Genomic DNA, 17,643 nt, shown 5'->3' with positions numbered 1-17,643 from the left:
ATGGGAGGAACATGTGCACCCAGGGTCGGTGCCCTTGGGGGGACAATGTTCTTTCTGGAATTGGTTACCAAAATGGATGTTTTAAATCCAGCTGCGTAATTGTTGTGGCTTAGTCTCTGGACAGACTTCACGTACCCGCTGGTGGACTCCGAGGGTATACTGTTTAATAGTTTCTGTGTCGTGTCTTCTTTAAGAAAAGGAAGTGCCAAACAAGCCCTTGCGTGTCCGAGTCCGATCCTCAGACAACCGGCTGTCCGTTGCGTGGAAGGCGCCACGCCTGTCTGGAGCCAAGAGTCCACGCAGATCCCGGGGTTTCCTTTTGGGCTACGGGGAAAGTGGCCGGAAGATGAATTACGTTCCACTGGCACGAGACGAGCGAACGCATGAGATCAAAAAGCTGGGTGAGTTGAACGGTAACTGGTGCTCAGTATTTGATGCTGTTTCCCATCGTTTCGTACTTAGGAGCTCATTCATGACCAACATCACAGTTCAGTTGTAATGTTTATTTTCCAGGTATTATAGTTATTCAGCATGTTCTCTGTCCTGTCTTCCGCCTGTGCCTCCATCCCTTTAACCTGCAGTCAGCGCAGGACACGGCTGCTTTTGCGTGCTCACCTGGCAGCTGCTTCCTGACCCTGCAGCACAAGCCCTGGAGTTGGGCCATTTTCCTGGACACGGGATGGGCGCTCATGCTTTCTGCCTTTTGGCTCTGCTTTCACCCATTTGCTCCTTAAGCTCTGCCTTAGATCCTAGGACCCTGGACCTGGGTCCCGTGAGATGAAATGTGGGGCCGCTGATGAAGCCTGCAGACTGGCCTGCTGTCCTCCCTCTTCGCAAACCCTCACTGGGGGGAGGAAGCACTGGCCGTGGACGCTAAGGGGACAGTTGCTGTGACCAGGAGAGGCTCTGTGCATCATTCCAGGCTGGGTCAAGGCCTGGCCTTTGCTGGCCTTGGTGGCTGACAGGCCTGGACATCAATGTGAGAGACACGTCAATCGACTGCCTTCCGTACTCGCTCCGACTGGTGATTGACCCTGCAACCCAGGCGTGTACTGAGCCTCTGGGTGCACAGTACGATACTCAGCCAACCGAGCCACTCTGGCCAGACTCTGGTGGTTCCTGATCCATGCTGGGCCACCGCCCTCCAGGCTTAGCCATTTATGCACGTCCCTGGATCGGGAGATAAATGGCAGCGTTCTTCCTTTGATGACTTGGTGGGTTCCACTGTCAGTGGCACCAAGAAATTAAGGGATCTGAAGTGAGTCCTCCACCAGGGCATTGACCTGGCACTGTGGCTGCTCTTGTCTCCTCTCCCTTCTGTTTGATGACAGCTGAAGACAGAGTCACTCTTGTCTCTATTTAGAAAGAAAAGGAAATTGGGGGACTTAAGTCGGCATTATGCAATCCCATCCTTTTTAAAACCTTATTCATCTTTCTTTGATGCTGATGAGATAGAAACCCATTTTCCAGGAAGTACAGGTGAAAATCACCTCCACGTATCCTACCATAATAGTGTTCTTCTTGAGTTTAGTTCCTACCATGCTCGGGCTCATATTTAATTGTCCGGAAGAAGAGGGGGAGGGGCCGAGGACAGAGAGATGTGTCCGGGAAACCAGCCGCAGACCCTCACTGCCTGTGCCTCATCCACAGCCTCCGAGTCGGTGTACGTGGTCTCCCTGCAGTCCCTGAACTCCCGGGGCCAGAGTCAGCCGGTCTACAGGGCCGCCCTCACGAAACGGAAGATTTCAGGTATGTTTCTAAGGACGCATCGGTCAGCCATGGTCCAGTGTGAGTGCAGCGTTGTTTCCAAACGATGCTGGCCGGGCGACCAATTCCATGGATTTTCTTGAGGGGAAAGGGAACAGCAGGGTGGCTTGGCCACATGTTAGATTCAAGTGTGTTTCTTTTCTACTCAGAGGGAAGGTACTCTCGTGATGAAATATATTTCTCTGTGTATACTGAATGTCTTTACTGTGCCTTACATTTGCCATAATAAGAGCAGCCAAACATTTATTCCATTTAAGGGCACAGTGAGATCCACATGGAAACATCCCCTGGTGATAGACTGTGAACAGAGAGAGAGGAGTGAATGGGGTAGCGTGCAAGAATGCAGTGAAACGTTATTTCCACCAAACTTGAGTAACAATGCAGTGAGAGAAGATGTAGCGATGGTGTGCTGCTAGCCCAGTGATGGCGAACCTATGACACGGGTGTCAGAGGTGACACGCGAACTCATTTTTTTGGTTGATTTTTCTTTGTTAAATGGCATTTAAATATATAAAATAAATATCAAAAATATGTCCTTGTTTTACTATGGTTGCAAAGATCAAAAAATTTCTATATGTGACACGGCACCAGAGTTAAGTTAGGGTTTTTCAAAATGCTGACACGCCGAGCTCAAAAGGTTTGCCATCATTGTGCTAGCCTGATCTAAGATATTTTTTCCACATTTGTCCACAGATTTTTTTTTATAGTACTCTTGTGTTAACAAATTACATATACCTTTTCTGGTTCCTGGGTCTTACTTAAAGAGGTAACCTATAGCATAATTATTTTCATGAACTTACAACTTATTTGTTAATTATAATTTTATATTACACAATATGTTATTATATAACATAATGTTATATTATTATAATTTTTACATTGTATACAGAAGGCCCACATACAGGATGTTTCACCTTTATTAGTCATTAGTTGCTCCTCTCCAAGAAGTCACTATATCAGTTTCCTAACAGGCTAAATATTTCCACCTTTTCCTACTTGTAGTTAAAGCCACAAAAAACAGAACAAAAAAACCCCCAAACGCCTAAGAGACTCAAAAGCAAAGTTGAAGACATCTTTTGAGTTTCAGTTGGTTAGTGATTGAACAGAACTGTGAGCCTGTGTCTGTGATGTGTTCTATCGGAAATCGCAGGCTGAAAGCCCTTTTGTACCGGAATCTACCTGTTCGTTTGCCTGGGCGCCCCATGCTCTGAAATGTGCGGACCCGGAGCCTCACAGCATGTGAGATTCACGCTGTTGTTTGCACCCGGATTTTCGCTTCATGCCACGATCGCCGAGGCAATGCCTCCCCGAGCTTTTCTGCCCTTAAAGTTTTGCTTCCTGTAAGAACTGTATTATTTCCCAGAAACTTACAGTGTATGTTGAGGAAACCCTGAGTTACTGGGAGTATCTCTGACCAAGGCACAGCCTCCCTTTTGTGCTTTATGTCCATTGGGTTGGGCAGTTTGCAAGTGAACTGCCCGCATCTTAGACTGCACTTGAGAAGCAGTGCCGTGCAGAGTCAGGTTTCTCTGCAGTGACCAATCGGATCATTGCTTAACTTCCTATTCGCTTCATTTCATCTACATCGCGCATAAGCGATTTACTCCCCGGGTGAACATAAACTCGGGGGGCTAGAGGAACCAGGATGGAGCCTACTGTCGGGACAGCCTTCCCACGCGCCCATTGTCATTTCAGAGGAGGAGGAGCTGGACGTCCCTGAGGACATCAGTGTCCGGGTGATGTCATCCCAGTCTGTGCTTGTAGCCTGGGTGGACCCTGTCGTGGAGAAGCAGAAGAAAGTTGTTGCGTCCAGGTACTTTCCTGACTTTTGTCTTTCTCTTATGCATGAGAGATGTGGGTTTTGTGGCCCTACACAGACATGTATTTACTTGAGGGATTTTCTTTTCTGACATATTGGCATGCTGGTGTTTTTTGTGACCGGACAATAGACTGTCCTGTGGCCATGTAGCTAATCCTGAGCGTGGCCACACATTCCCCACAGGCCACATGCTACCTGGGCCTCGTGTGTGATGCACTGGGCGGGACCTCACATCTCACCTTCTCCGCCTTATCCTGAGTCTGCAAATGTCCTAGACCAGTGATGGCGAACCTATGACACACGTGTCAGAGGTGACACGCGAACTCATTTTTTTGGTTGATTTTTCTCTGTTAAATGGCATTTAAATATATGAAATAAATATCAAAAATATAAGTCTTTGTTTTACTATGGTTGCAAATATCAAAACATTTCTATGTGGCACGGCAGCAGAGTTAAGGTTTTTCAAATGCTGACACGCCGAGCTCAAAAGGTTCACCATCACTGTCCTAGATCCTATTTCTCTCTTTGCCTCCATTTGCTTTGCCGTGCCTTACTAATTCTCTGTTTTATAAAATGTATGTTTTTATTGATTTCAGAGAGGAAGGGAGAAGGAGAGAGAAATACAAACATCATTGATGAGAGAGAATCATTGATTGGCTGTCTCCTACACACCTACTGGGGATTGAGTCCGCGACCAGGGCATGTGCCCTGGCTGGGAATTGAACCGTGACCTGGTTCATAGGTCGATGCTCAACCACTGAGCCACACCGGCCAGGCATTAATGGTCTATTCATGTGCAGAAGCTACGGGCCCATCTGAGGAGGAGCCTGGCCCTCCTGTTACCCGTGAAGAGTGGCAGCAGGAAGGCTCTCATGGGAGTGGGGGGCATCGTCTAACCCTCGCGCCCAGCAGTTCCTCTTTAGACGTCCCCAAGCACCACCCTGCCTCATGTGTAGCACTGTGCATAGCAGGTGAATGTATTTTTCCTCAAGTCACGACGTGGCGCTATTCTGATTTTGATATCAGTTTGCAATAGCAATAGAAGAAAAAACAACCATAGAGTTAAATGAACTTTGGTGCTAAAAGGGCCACTGGGGAACACCAGTTCCAGTTAGTGGTGGATTAACATAGTCACCAAAAGCTGCTGTGTCAAGTGACTTAATAGTTCATACAGCCAAGAGACGGCCACAGATTTGGTGGCTTGTCGTTATGTATTGATCTTTGAACCTGTCTGCAACCAGGAAAAGTGAATGTACTTTAAAAAACGAATGAGGCATAATGCTGAGAAATACATGCACCATATACACTGCCATTTGATTTAGCTGAGTTTCTGCCTCTGACTGACAGTGAAATAAGACACCTGCTTCCTGGAAAGACCTTCGAGGTTCATGGGACTCTCTCACGGTTCATGGTGATGCTCCCCCTGCCCTTGGCCTCCTCAACATGAACGGCTCCTGGCTCCTGGGGGCTCTGATGTCCAGCATCATGAAGAGAACAAAGAGGGCAGAGCATGTCTTCTGTCTGGGACTGGGGAATGCTCGCTCACACATGTTTCTTTCCATGACATCCTCACACTTGAGGTCTTTTTATCAGCTCCTCCATCCTGCTCTGCCTGTCACACACTGTTGCTCCTTCTCATGGTAATAAGTTTACTCAAGACCCCATGCTGCCTCCCCCTTCACCTCAGGGAAACATGCCTGATTTGGCATGAAGCGAGTCTTTCTGTCTTTCTTTTCTGGAAAGCCAAGCTACCTTGGGCCAGTTCTGATTGTTCCCTGGCCCTCTCCACACGGCACACAGGCACAAACACGCGCACACACCCCTGATAAGGCGCGTGCCTCGTCAAAGCCACCTCCTTCTCCCCCGCCTTCTGAATCTCTGCTTCAGCTTTCGAGCAGTATGAGTTTCCAGTCTTGAAAAGTCATCTTCCCTGTCTGCTTTAGAATCTTCTCACATTTGAGCCCCAAACATAGTCCGAAGTGTAGGTCTTTGTGCTCTGATTTCCCTGTTTCCCTCCCAAAGTCATCGTTTCCGGGGCAGGAGTCCGTGTTCCGCAGCAGAGAGCCGGCCCGTACATGCTGCCTGTGTCTCCTTACAGGCAGTACACGGTGCGCTACCGAGAAAAGGGGGAACTGGCCCGCTGGGATTACAGGCAGGGCTCCAACCGGCGCGTGCTGATCGAGGGCCTGCTCCCCGACACCATGTATGAATTCGCGGTCCGCATTTCACAGGGGGACAGAGACGGCAAGTGGAGTACCTCCGTCTTCCAGAGGACTCCGGAATCCGGTCTGTATCGAAATGGCTTTTGGAGTGTCAGTTTGGGAATTCCCCTAAAGTAAGACTCAAAGACGCTTTCAGCCAGCAGTGGTAAAGGCCAGCACAGGCAATGTAAAAAGCGAAATCAACCGTAAATCTCGGTGGTGTGTCTACATCTGAACACTGAGAAGCTCGGGAACTATTTCCGGGGTCCATGTCCCATCCTCCGCTGGCTGTTTCCATGAGCTTGTTATCCTGACACGCGAGCACCTCACATCCCAGCCTGGAGCACTGACTCACCGCTGTCCGCGTGGACGCGGGACCGTCCATGGCCCTGCCGTGTAGGGAGATGTCTTTCCTGAGGCTGAGGTTGTATTTGAGTCTGGGGCCAGAGGAACTAGGGATCATTTTGTTCTGGATCCAAAGTTATAATTATGTCTTTTTAAACTGTGTCTTTATTTTATAAAAGCCTTGATTTTAATCTTCTTGGAATATTTTAATATTGAGCAAGGAGAGAAATCCCGAATTCCGGAAAGCAGTTTGCCTGCTCTGTCTGCGCTCACTCTCGGTTGGTGGAACGGATAGAAATCACCGGGTCACACGAGAGCGAATGCAGACTCTCCTCTCATTACGATAAAAGTTACCAGGTGGCTCTGCAATAAACTGCACGCGAGGACCCCGTGCCGTTTACTTTAGAAGATGCACTAGTGCGTTTTCAAACCTTGGACCCTTGACCTTCCTTTTGCAGCTCCTACGACGGCTCCGGAGAACTTAAAAGTCTGGCCAGTCAATGGCAAAACCACAGCTGTCACTGTAGCTTGGGACGCGCTGCCTGAGACTGAGGGCAGAGTGAAAGGTAGGAACCTGGCGACTGAGGGCACGAGGTGCACATGGGAGTGAAATCCCTCAGACACTGTATTGACTCTGAGAAGCCCCGGTTCCAATCACAGGCCTGGTGGCTGCACTAGGAATAGGGACGCAACACACGTCTATGCGGTGCTAACCCAACGGACGAGGAGATTTCACGCAGGGATTTCTCATTGTCGGTGAGATCCAGGGAGTCACGAAGGTGACTTCCACCTTCTGTATGCGCAAGGGTCTGGGTACTGCTATCAGGAGGGGGTTTTCTGTGTTTGATTGTATGGGAGTGACATCCTAACCTTTACCCACACAAATGACCCTGGTTTTTCATGTTTCAGGTCTTTTCATTGTGCCAGCAAAATCCCGGAAAGTAGGAGTGAGCAGGAACCCCATGGGACCATAAGTGTCTTGAATGGGACCAAAAATCTTTTTAATGGGATTGAGAACTCAAGTATTAAAATCAAATGGAATTTTTTCCCATTTGTCAGCTTTTAAAATTAATTACTTTGGGGGAGTTGAGGAAAATATGTCCTTAAAATAATAATACTGTAGATTTAAAAATAGGGTAAAATATTAACAAATAGTTAAATTCAAAAGTGTCTGTAGAGAATACTAAATAGAAGCACAAATCTTTTCTTTTCAATGTAAAAACATCCAAGAACCTTCCAGAAGTCTGTAGGAGATATTGTGAAGGGGCGTACTGAACTTTTCCCTTGACATCACTTATACAAATGTACTCTAAGGGCACTTTTTATTGTTACACAATCTTGGAAGACAAATTTAAGTCTTCAGAAACTATGAAACTTCGTGTCCAGAAACTATGAAAAGTTTGTGTAAGCTTAAAGAAATCCAGCAAATTACCACCAATCTTCCTTGAGAATCTCTTAACTGAAATAAATAACTTGTTCTCTTTTGTCTACAACTAAGGACCTTTTCATGGGACAATAGAAGGAAGGTAGACATGAGATAGTCTTTTCTAAACTTAAGGTTTTCCCACTTTCTAGTTTTTTTAAGAAGAAAATATTGTACTATTCTTACTCATTTTTTCTCTAGTGGAATAAATTAGAAACAAATGAAGAGAAGAAACATTTAGTTGGCCCTTTTAAATAATTCTTTTTATGAAAGTTTGAACATTGGCTCCTTCTGGACTAAGTATTGTTGTAATGCTGGGAAGTGAATAAGGGCAGTTTTTGGCAGACTACTCTTTTTAGTTATAAAAACATCAATCATTGCTCCTTTCGTGACATTATTACCATGCTACTTTTATTTTCTTTCCCTCTTCCACGTCTTGGTTTATACTCCTCTCTCTGGTGAAAGAAGCTCCCTGGTAGTCAATTCAATATTACCAGAAATAATAATGGCTACTGAGTTATGTCCAAAAGAACTCACAGATTTTCATAAAGGTGTGGTAGTGGGATTGAAAATTCAAAATTATACCAGGACATTTTTTATGTATGAGAAATATAAAACACAATAGAATATAATTTGACATGGTTAACTTTTTTCCAAATGAAGTGAATCCATAAAAATATCTGAATTAAAAAGGAGACATATGTAATACTCTTAGTAATACTTTAAGCAATAAAACAAAATTTGAAAAATAATAAAAAAATAAATAAAATCAACAAAAACAAACAAACAAAAACATCTGAATTACCAAATTTCATAGACAGGCATTCTTTTAATTTTGACTTTTAACCACCACAAATGACCAGTTTATTCATTTTCAACAAGAACACTTCTTTTTGTCCTACAAATGCTTTAAAAATGCTTTTTAAAGATTAGGTCCTCGGTAAAAGAAAAGCTCTTACCTGCCTCCATGGGAAGTATGACAATTGCTTGGTTTTTCTGTAATTCAGTTTTTTGTTAGCTCCCAGTCATATTAATTTGATAAGTTTTGTGAATCTTGAGTTCACTGGGAGGAAATAGGCATGGCAGTTTTTAGTTGAGGGTGAAAATTGTGCTTTAAAACATGGTTTCCTTATGGGACAGTATTTCCATATAAGCATGGAGATATATGAGGTCCTTGGACTGAATTTGCTATGATGTCCAATAAAGGGCATTAAATGCTTATAAATGTAGTCAATTGAAGATAGAAACACTAGATAATGCATAAATCTGTTACTTAGCACCTTTTCCTTACAGTTTTAAATACTGTGAACTATCCTTATCTGCATATATTCAGTTTTTATAATCCATACAAAGGTAAAATTATATTCCAAATATGAAATTTAATTGGCTTAAACTAAACCAGAATTGCCCAGATGAATTCATTGGAACCCTGGGAGATGTCAGTAGCTATTCAGAATCAGTTCCTAGAAGCTGTCATTTCTTTTCCCACAGCTTCTTCCACTCAGGAGATAATTCTGTCATAATAAATTAGCATAGAACTACGATGCATAGAAAACCCAAACACGGCATAAATGTCTTTTGTAAACTATATGAAGACTGGCCTCTTGGGTTCCCTATGCTGAATGTCCTGAGAATGGGCAACGCCAGCTCATTAATTGGTAGTCTGTCCCGCAGCCGGGCGAACAGTACCCCTTGCCGGCGCCTTTATGCTCCGACTTGTCCTGGCGTGCTTGTCGGTCCATTCACCTAGTGATGCCCGCTCCAGCCCATCCTGCCCTACAGTCCATTCACCTAGTGACGCGCGCTCCAGTCCATCCCGCCCCTCCGGTCCATTCACCTAGTGACGCGCGCTCCAGTCCATCCCGCCCCTCCGGTCCATTCACCTAGTGACGCGAGCTCCAGCCCATCCTGCCAAACAGTCCATTCACCTAGTGACGCGCGCTCCAGTCCATCCTGCCCTACAGTCCATTCACCTAGTGACGCGCGCTCCAGTCCATCCTGCCCCTACTGTCCATTCACCTAGTGACGCGCGCTCCAGTCCATCCCGCCCCTCCGGTCCATTCACCTAGTGACGCGAGCTCCAGCCCATCCTGCCAAACAGTCCATTCACCTAGTGACGCGCGCTCCAGTCCATCCTGCCCTACAGTCCATTCACCTAGTGACGCGCGCTCCAGTCCATCCTGCCCCTACTGTCCATTCACCTAGTGACGCGCGCTCCAGTCCATCCTGCCCCTCCGGTCCATTCACCTAGTGATGCGCACTCCAGTCCATCCTGCCCCTCCGGTCCATTCACCTAGTGACGCGCGCTCCAGTCCATCCTGCCCCTATAGTCCATTCACCTAGTGACGCGCGCTCCAGTCCATCCTGCCCTACAGTCCATTCACCTAGTGACACGCGCTCCAGTCCATCCTGCCCTACAGTCCATTCACCTAGTGACGCGCGCTCCAGTCCATCCCGCCCCTCCGGTCCATTCACCTAGTGACGCGCGCTCCAGTCCATCCTGCCCCTCTGGTCCATTCACCTAGTGATGCGCGCTCCAGCCCATCCTGCCAAACAGTCCATTCACCTAGTGACGCGCGCTCCAGTCCATCCTGCCAAACAGTCCATTCACCTAGTGACGCGCGCTCCAGTCCATCCTGCCCCTCTGGTCCATTCACCTAGTGACGCGCGCTCCAGTCCATCCTGCCCTACAGTCCATTCACCTAGTGACGCGCGCTCCAGTCCATCCTGCCCCTATAGTCCATTCACCTAGTGACGCGCGCTCCAGTCCATCCTGCCCTACTGTCCATTCACCTAGTGACGCGCGCTCCAGTCCATCCTGCCCTACAGTCCATTCACCTAGTGACGCGCGCTCCAGTCCATCCTGCCCCTATAGTCCATTCACCTAGTGACGCGCGCTCCAGTCCATCCTGCCCTACAGTCCATTCACCTAGTGACGCGCGCTCCAGTCCATCCTGCCCTACAGTCCATTCACCTAGTGACGCGCGCTCCAGTCCATCCTGCCCCTATAGTCCATTCACCTAGTGACGCGCGCTCCAGTCCATCCTGCCCCTACAGTCCGTATTCGGGCACAGCACTGTTTTCACTGTCCTCCTTCCAACCGTCTGCCAATCGTTACAGAGTACATTCTCTCCTACGCCCCCGCGCTCAAGCCCTTCGGAGCAAAGTCCCTCACCTTCCCCGGGGAGACCACTTCTGCCCTCGTGGACGGTCTGCAGCCTGGGGAGCGCTATCTGTTCAAAATCCGGGCGGCCAACAGGAGAGGATCGGGGCCTCACTCCAAAGCCTTCATCGTCGCTATGCCAACAAGTAAGCATTGCGTGTCTTCCCTCTCTTTTTGCTTCATGCATTGCATTCCTTATGAATCATGGCTCTCGCTTGGGTTTTTTTAGGCTAAGTTTGCACTGTGATTTATAGAACGTTTGATAGTCCCTTTAGAAAGTAGTCATCCCAAAGACTAAAATGTTAGTGATTGCTAATAACATCAGTCACTATTATGATATTACACAAACATGAAAGTATGAGCTTTGTGATTAATCTTATATCGCTGTGTAACCGGGGGTTATGATGACAGGGAAAGAGCATTTTTACAAGTGTAATGTGGCCTTGTTAGCTGTCAGCTCTCTTCAATTTCCAAGTAGCATTTGAAATGCGTAGTTTGTATTGCATTACTCGGGAGTGCAGCTTGACTCAGAACTTCAGTACCTTTGTTTATCTGATCGGGATCAGAACCAAGCAAGTTAATGAAACCCAGAAATGGAGTGGACTGATTCTGGATGGTGACCCCTGTCTGCCTCCCCCATTCACACCATATTGGTGGTTCTTTCCTCCAAGATGTACTGTGAGGATACCCAGGGCACCCCAAAGTCACACAGTCTGTCTTGGAAGGAAATGAAATAGATGTCTGCTCCCGGCTGGGCTCCCCTTTGCTATACAGATTCCCAGCCCTGACAGCACCCCTTTCCTCCTTCAGTTCTGCTCGCAAGAAAGGGGAAAGCATAGGGCGCACTTAATGTGTTGCCTACCTCGGGAGCCTTTATTTTTGGCTCTATTTTGGAATTACAAATGTATTTATTACTAAAGAGATTGTAATAGAGGAGAAAGCAAGTAAGGGCATGTTAGGGGGGACAGGCACTCTTGGTAATGCTCAAAAATTACAAATCTGTTTCTCGCCTGTCACTTCCCAGGCATGCAACACATCCCCACGCCTCTGCGTGTAGAGGTCATTTAACATTTCAAACCCGGTTCCTATAAATTTCTTGCCTACATTGTCAAGAAGGGCTATGGCGCATTTGTAACATACCGAGAATTCGTTTTATTACAAAAGTCCTATGTAAGATCTTGCTTTTGCAAAACCAATGGATGACGTCAAAGTACACATTTGAGAATTCCTTCAAATACTAAGCTGCGACTAACCTAACTGCATTCATAGAAATTCTCACCCATATTGTTTAGAGCTGTATCTATGGCTTAAAGCAAAAGAGGACTTTCAACGCGATGGCTGTAACTGAGAAAAGTGTCCAATGTTCTGAAGAATGAGAACTTGTCAGTTACAATTTCCTCTGAAACGCCTCCACTGGCACCTTTAACACTCACTTTGTGTTACAAAGCTTTTGAATTTCGTCTCTGATGGCAAATTCTTTCCCATCTATTCCAGGCAGGACCAGTGAGCCCGATGCCCGGCAGAAAGCTGGCGCGATGGAGAACTGGAAGCAAGAAACCTCGCAGCCTCCCTCGCCTCCCAGGGCCGCAGCTCCCTCGAAGCACGCCCACCTGCCCGTTTCTCCCCAAGGCAGACATGCCAAGCACCCTCCTGACTTGAAGAACAAAATACCGGCCAACGGCGGGGTGCCCAGGAAACCCCAGGCGGCAGAGCTCACGGATGCGGAGGAACTGGACCCCCAAGGGGACCCCCCGACCTTGCCCTCCGAGACCCAGGACCAGCAGCGCCAGCGCAGGCCGCCGGGCAGACCCGTCCACCCCGGCCTTGCTGGACGGACTCCGGGGAGAGTCCGAGCGCCAGTGCTGCCCCGACAGGAAGGCGTGGACAAGCCCGGCTCCTCGCCACCCTCCCACCCGCGAGGGGCATCCCTGTGGGTCCCCCACGCGCCCACCGCGGGCAGCTCTCGCCGCCCGGCCCACCTGCCGTCCAGCTCTGCGGACAACGACTCGCTGGACTGGGAGGAGGGAGAGCCGGCCACAGGCTCCCTGGACCCCAAAGACGCCTCCTCGGAGCGCCTGCACCCCGAGAGCGCGCCCGCCCGGCCAGCCCTGGGGCCCGGCCGCCACCCCGCCTCCAGCGCGCGCCCCCGCGGCCCCGCGCTCCAGGGCGCCAGGCCGGCCCTGCCCGCGCGGAGGGCGCCCTACTCGGAGGCCGCACCCCACGGGGCCGCATCCCGGCTGCAGCCCACCGAGCCCCAGCCCGGGCCCCCGCTCCCCCGGGGCGGGAAGGACGGCCACGACGGCCCCGCCGCCAAGTCCCACGCGCCCTCGCGCCCCACCAAGTCCTCACCGGTCTCCTCGCGTGTCGCTCCCAGGCCGCAGGCGCCGCGGAGGGTGGATGGCGACAGTGACGCGGACGATGCGGTCCCGGGCCATGTCGGTCCGCACAGAAACAAGCCCTTTGCCGCCCACGGCAGGTACCCGAGCCGCTCTGGCTACGGCCGAGGCCCCCGCCTCCAGGCCTCCGGCCCCCCGGTGCCCACCGGGACCCCCCGGGCGCACGCGCGGGGCGCGGAGAGCGAAGCGGAAGACGAGAAGCCACTTCCGGCCACGGCGGTGCAGGGCCACGTGCCTTCCTCCTCCAGGCAGCCCGCCTCCCGGGGCGGGGACCACCCGAGAAGAGGCCCCCAGCGCGGGACGAGCCTGGCACCGAGGGACCCCCTGGCAGGGAACCCCGAGTCCGCCGGGACCCGGGCCGCCGCGCACCTGCCGGACAAACCTCTGCCCTCGAAGGCGCAGGACGTGCCGCGGAGCGCGGACTCGGGGGCGGCGCAGTCCCCGCACCACCCCGGGCCCAGCGCCCCCAGGAGGAAGCCCGCATCCCCCCTGGCGGGGCGCCCCCACCTGGACCCTTACGCTTACGGGTCCAGGGGCAGCCAGTCGTCCCTCCCCGAGGGTTCCGAGCGCAACTCTGGCGGGCGCCACGCGGACAGCAAAGACGCAGAGACCCTGGGCATCAGGGCACACGCGGCCCGGGCCAAGGACGCCGCCCCGGCCCCGCCCAAGCACCGCCAGGTGGAGGCCCCCACGGGGAGCGCGGGCGACGGTCACCCCCGCAGGCCCGCGGGCGCCTCCCCGAGGCCCGGCCACCCCCACGCCCACGCCCGCGCCAGGGTCCCCGGGCGCGCGGAGCCCCAGGAGGCGGGGAAGAAGGACGGGGCGTCCAAGAAGGAGGCCCTGACCGCTAAGTCTCCGCAGTCCGTTTCGGCCGAGGAGGAGGCGGAAGAGGAGGAGGAAGACACGTGGTTTCTGAAAGGAGGGAAGGACGAGGACCCGCTGTCCGCCTCTGTTTCTAAGTGGCCCCCCTCCTCCATCCCCAGGGGCAGCAAATACACAGACAGGGGCAGCGCGGAGACGGACTCTGCCAGCGCGCCTGCTGCCCCCCGAAGGGGCTCCCCCCGGGAGGAGCGCCCCACTCCCCCGCAGCGGCCTCCTTCTGCAGGCAGCGCCCCCAGAGCCTCACACCTCCCGCCCAGACACCCCCCTCGCAGCCCCAGCACGGCCAGCGCCCCGGTGGGCACCCCGGCGCGGCCCCGGTACACGACGCGCGCCCCTCCCGCCTACGCCTCCACCACGCCCATGCTGTCGCTGCGGCAGCGCATGATGCACTCGCGGTTCCGGAACCCCTTCTCCCGAGCGCCCGCCAGGCCCTCTTTCAGACAAGGTACTGGTTTTGTCTCATCCTCACTGTGCTTTTCAGTGCTGTGCGCAGCGATTCCTGGAGAGCGTCCGTGTTTTCCAGCGTCTGCGATGCTCAGGCACCGGTACGCAGCTTTGCAGATGTGACGGGATTCCATCCTCTTGACCTTCTGGTGGGGTTTTCAGGGTTTCTCCTGGTTTCCAGCTGAGGCGGCTGGGGCTGCGGGGTCTGTGCGGCTGGCCCAGGTCAGACAGCCAGGAGGGCTGAGCGGCAGTCCTAACCCAGCACTGAGTCCCCCGCCCTGGCCGCTGCACTACCCCACTCGCCCCTGACCACTCGCCCTGCTCTTCACCGTGAAAAGTCATGATCCCAAAGCAGGTTCCTGTACTGGGGCTACTTTGAGCTGTTCCCGTGCCCGGCACATCGGAGGAGTCAGTAAGAAATGTGCTCCTGTGTGCCTGGGCCGTGTTCTTGTTGATTCTGCATACAAAGCCTCAACTGAACACTCGGGACAAACTCCGATGTCTTGCCATGAACTGCTTAGACGTTGCAGTCAGTGATGTTGTTTAAAACTGGTGGGAAATACACGGTCAAGACAATTGTCACCTAGAGTTGGAACAGGCGGGTGTGTGATTACATTGAGGAGGAAGGTAGACAGCTGTGAGCCGGAGTCTATATGGACCCCAGGGAAGGACCTAAGTAAAGTATTTACGTGGCACTTTGCACTCACCCTGCATGGAGCCAGGGCTTGACAGAGCCTCTCTGAGCGAACATAGTGGCGTTTGTTCATCTGTACAAGGTATTGTTCATTTAGCTCAGTGGAAAGATGGAACACGTGCCTCACACTGACGTCAGGGTCCATTAAAATGGACTGTCTTAAGCCTAAGACCCTGGTGACAAACAGCTCACATGCCCTTGTACAAAGTACTCAGTACGTGTTTAATTTTCATTAACCATCTGAGCAAGAGAAATAAGTCTGACCTGCAGGTCATTGTCAGGGAGCCCAAGCCCTTGATCCCATGAAGGGGCGGGACCACAGAGTGCTCCCAGCAGAGCCGAGGGGACCTGCGGCTGAGAAATGGCAGGAGATGGAGAGGAAGGGCAGGAGACAGGAACAGGCCGACACAGCAACCGAGAGGGCCGCCAGCTGGGCCTTGTTCTTCCTCTCCAAGCAGGTGCTTCCCAAGCGGTGGCAGGGCTCAGCACGCCGAGTCAGCCCCACGCATTTGTCCTTGGCGGTTGACGGTGGGGACCGGAGTCGTCTAGGGCTAGTTGTGCTGAGTAACCCTGCTGAGGAGAGCAGGACAGCAGCTAGCACGTTTCAGAGACAATTTTCTCCACCCCCCCCCCCCTCCAACTTCCAACTTGTTAAAATAAAGCTACGCGACTAAGGCCTTTAATCTTCATCTGGATAATTTACTTATGCTGAACACTCCCGTTCCTCCAATACAGCCAGAAAACCGTGACTTTACTGTGCTCTCGACATTCGTATTTGTCATGTAGAAATCACAGTTTAGACTATCATCATCTCATGGACATGAGCTGTTGCTTTAAAGTTCTGTTCGTGTTTCTGTTTGAAATGATGTTAACGCTTATGGACTGGCATGAAGCCAACTCTGAAGGCATGTGGCATTGACCAGGTTCTGTTACTTGTTTCCTGTGCAGGTTATAACGGCAGGCCAAGTGTAGAGGGGCAAGGACTGCCCGGCACTAACGGAAAACCAAGCGGACAAAGAATTATCAATGGCCCTCAAGGAACAAAGTGGGTAGGGTGAACTTCTTTACACATCTCAGTTCTCATGCTGTTGGGAAGAGAAAAATGGTGGACGTTGTGTACCAATAACGAAGCAGCCTTTTCCCTCTTTTTCTCTGGTTTTAACCACTCATCTGTCAATATGCTGTACTATATGCATTCTTCTAGCGACCACAGAGATCTTTGATTCTCCTGAGTAACTAGGTTTTTTCTCATAGCTAATAAGATGAGGCCAGGGCACTCAGACAAAGGTATGGCTCACCACAGCTGTGACACAGAACTTGAGGCACAGCCTCTCAAATGAACTTCTATTTTCCCAGTTTATTTTTTGTTTATTGTTTAGTTAAGTACACATATTTTCAGCAAATTGTCTCAAACCCTTTGTCAAAAGGAATTAGAGTGAAAATAAATGAACAAGCAAGAAAACCCTGAATCAAACAGGCAATTTTCATCAGATCACCGTTTGAATCTTCCAATAATTATTGTTTGTCTAAAATAACAAATAGGTATCAGTATTTGATGTACGTTTAAGTTAAATGACTAACTTCTTGGGTTTAAGATAAATGTTTAGGGATTTTAGGTGGCTTGAGGGTAATGAGAAGAACACTTTATAATATTCAGAGATTTGAAATATTTTTTCAAAGAATCAGAAAAGTATTCATGGTGGAATTCCCAGTCAGCACTTCCCATTTATAACAATAAGGTTTAGGAAAACGTATTGGATTTCATGAAATGTTCAGTACAGCTTATTTAAAGATAGTTCTTCTCGTTTCTCAAAGGAACTGATATTTATTCCAGGAAGAAATGCATAGTAAAGCAAATGTCATGTAAACAATTTTGAATTGAACTGTATGGGTAGATTTCAAAAGTAGGGTTTATATCAATGAGCCTTACTTTCATTACTGAGTCAGGACCCAACAAAGTGGCCTGCTGGCAGGGGCTCCTTCGCTGGTCTGAGCATGCACAGTCGTGGTTCTCAACGTTAGTGTCAGAATCCCTGGGGATTTGCCAAATATGGTCTCAGATATGGCCAGGTAATTCACATATCTGACAAGTTCCCAGGTGACACTGAGTATGCTGGCCTGGGACCATACTTTGAGAACCACTAGGGTGGAGCATGAGTTTGTTCCTTAATAGGGATAGCAATACCTTTTTTTCAAGTTTTATAATTTCTTAGGGTATTCCTTTTTGCATACATACTATATTGGGCAATTTAATTCCAAATTAAGTTGTTTTTGTTATATTAACCTTGATTTTTCACATTGACAGTAAAATAGAAGCATATCATGTTTTTAATATATTAGCAATACATGTTCATTGCAAGAGGTTGAAACAATTCAGAAATATGTGAAAAATATAATAAGCATTCCAAAGCACTTTTTAAGGATCATCATTGTGAGCGGTTTGGGATGTAGCCTTTAGATTATTTTCTCTGCAGTTTTAAGCTTATAGACACCAATGAATATATTTTTA

At 49.9% G+C, this 17,643-nt stretch overlaps 1 protein-coding gene across 3 annotated transcripts in view; it reads left to right on the top strand.

The window, feature by feature from the left end:
- FNDC1 (fibronectin type III domain containing 1) overlaps positions 1–17,643 on the top strand; it is a 69,088-nt gene that overhangs the window by 28,048 nt on the left and 23,397 nt on the right. For all 3 annotated transcript variants that reach the window (XM_036317145.1, XM_036317143.1, XM_036317142.1), the window contains 8 exons: positions 195–401; positions 1,651–1,749; positions 3,463–3,580; positions 5,685–5,872; positions 6,591–6,698; positions 10,676–10,864; positions 12,213–14,441; positions 16,083–16,183. In XM_036317145.1, coding sequence (XP_036173038.1) covers positions 195–401; positions 1,651–1,749; positions 3,463–3,580; positions 5,685–5,872; positions 6,591–6,698; positions 10,676–10,864; positions 12,213–14,441; positions 16,083–16,183 — 3,239 coding nt within the window. The remainder of the gene's footprint in view (positions 1–194; positions 402–1,650; positions 1,750–3,462; positions 3,581–5,684; positions 5,873–6,590; positions 6,699–10,675; positions 10,865–12,212; positions 14,442–16,082; positions 16,184–17,643) is intronic.

Source organism: Myotis myotis, unplaced genomic scaffold (assembly GCF_014108235.1).
Source record: "Myotis myotis isolate mMyoMyo1 unplaced genomic scaffold, mMyoMyo1.p scaffold_m19_p_7, whole genome shotgun sequence".
Classification (NCBI taxonomy): Eukaryota; Metazoa; Chordata; class Mammalia; order Chiroptera; family Vespertilionidae; genus Myotis; species Myotis myotis.
The sequence above is the reverse complement of the archived record's forward strand: the minus strand, read 5'-3'. Positions and strand labels throughout refer to the sequence as shown.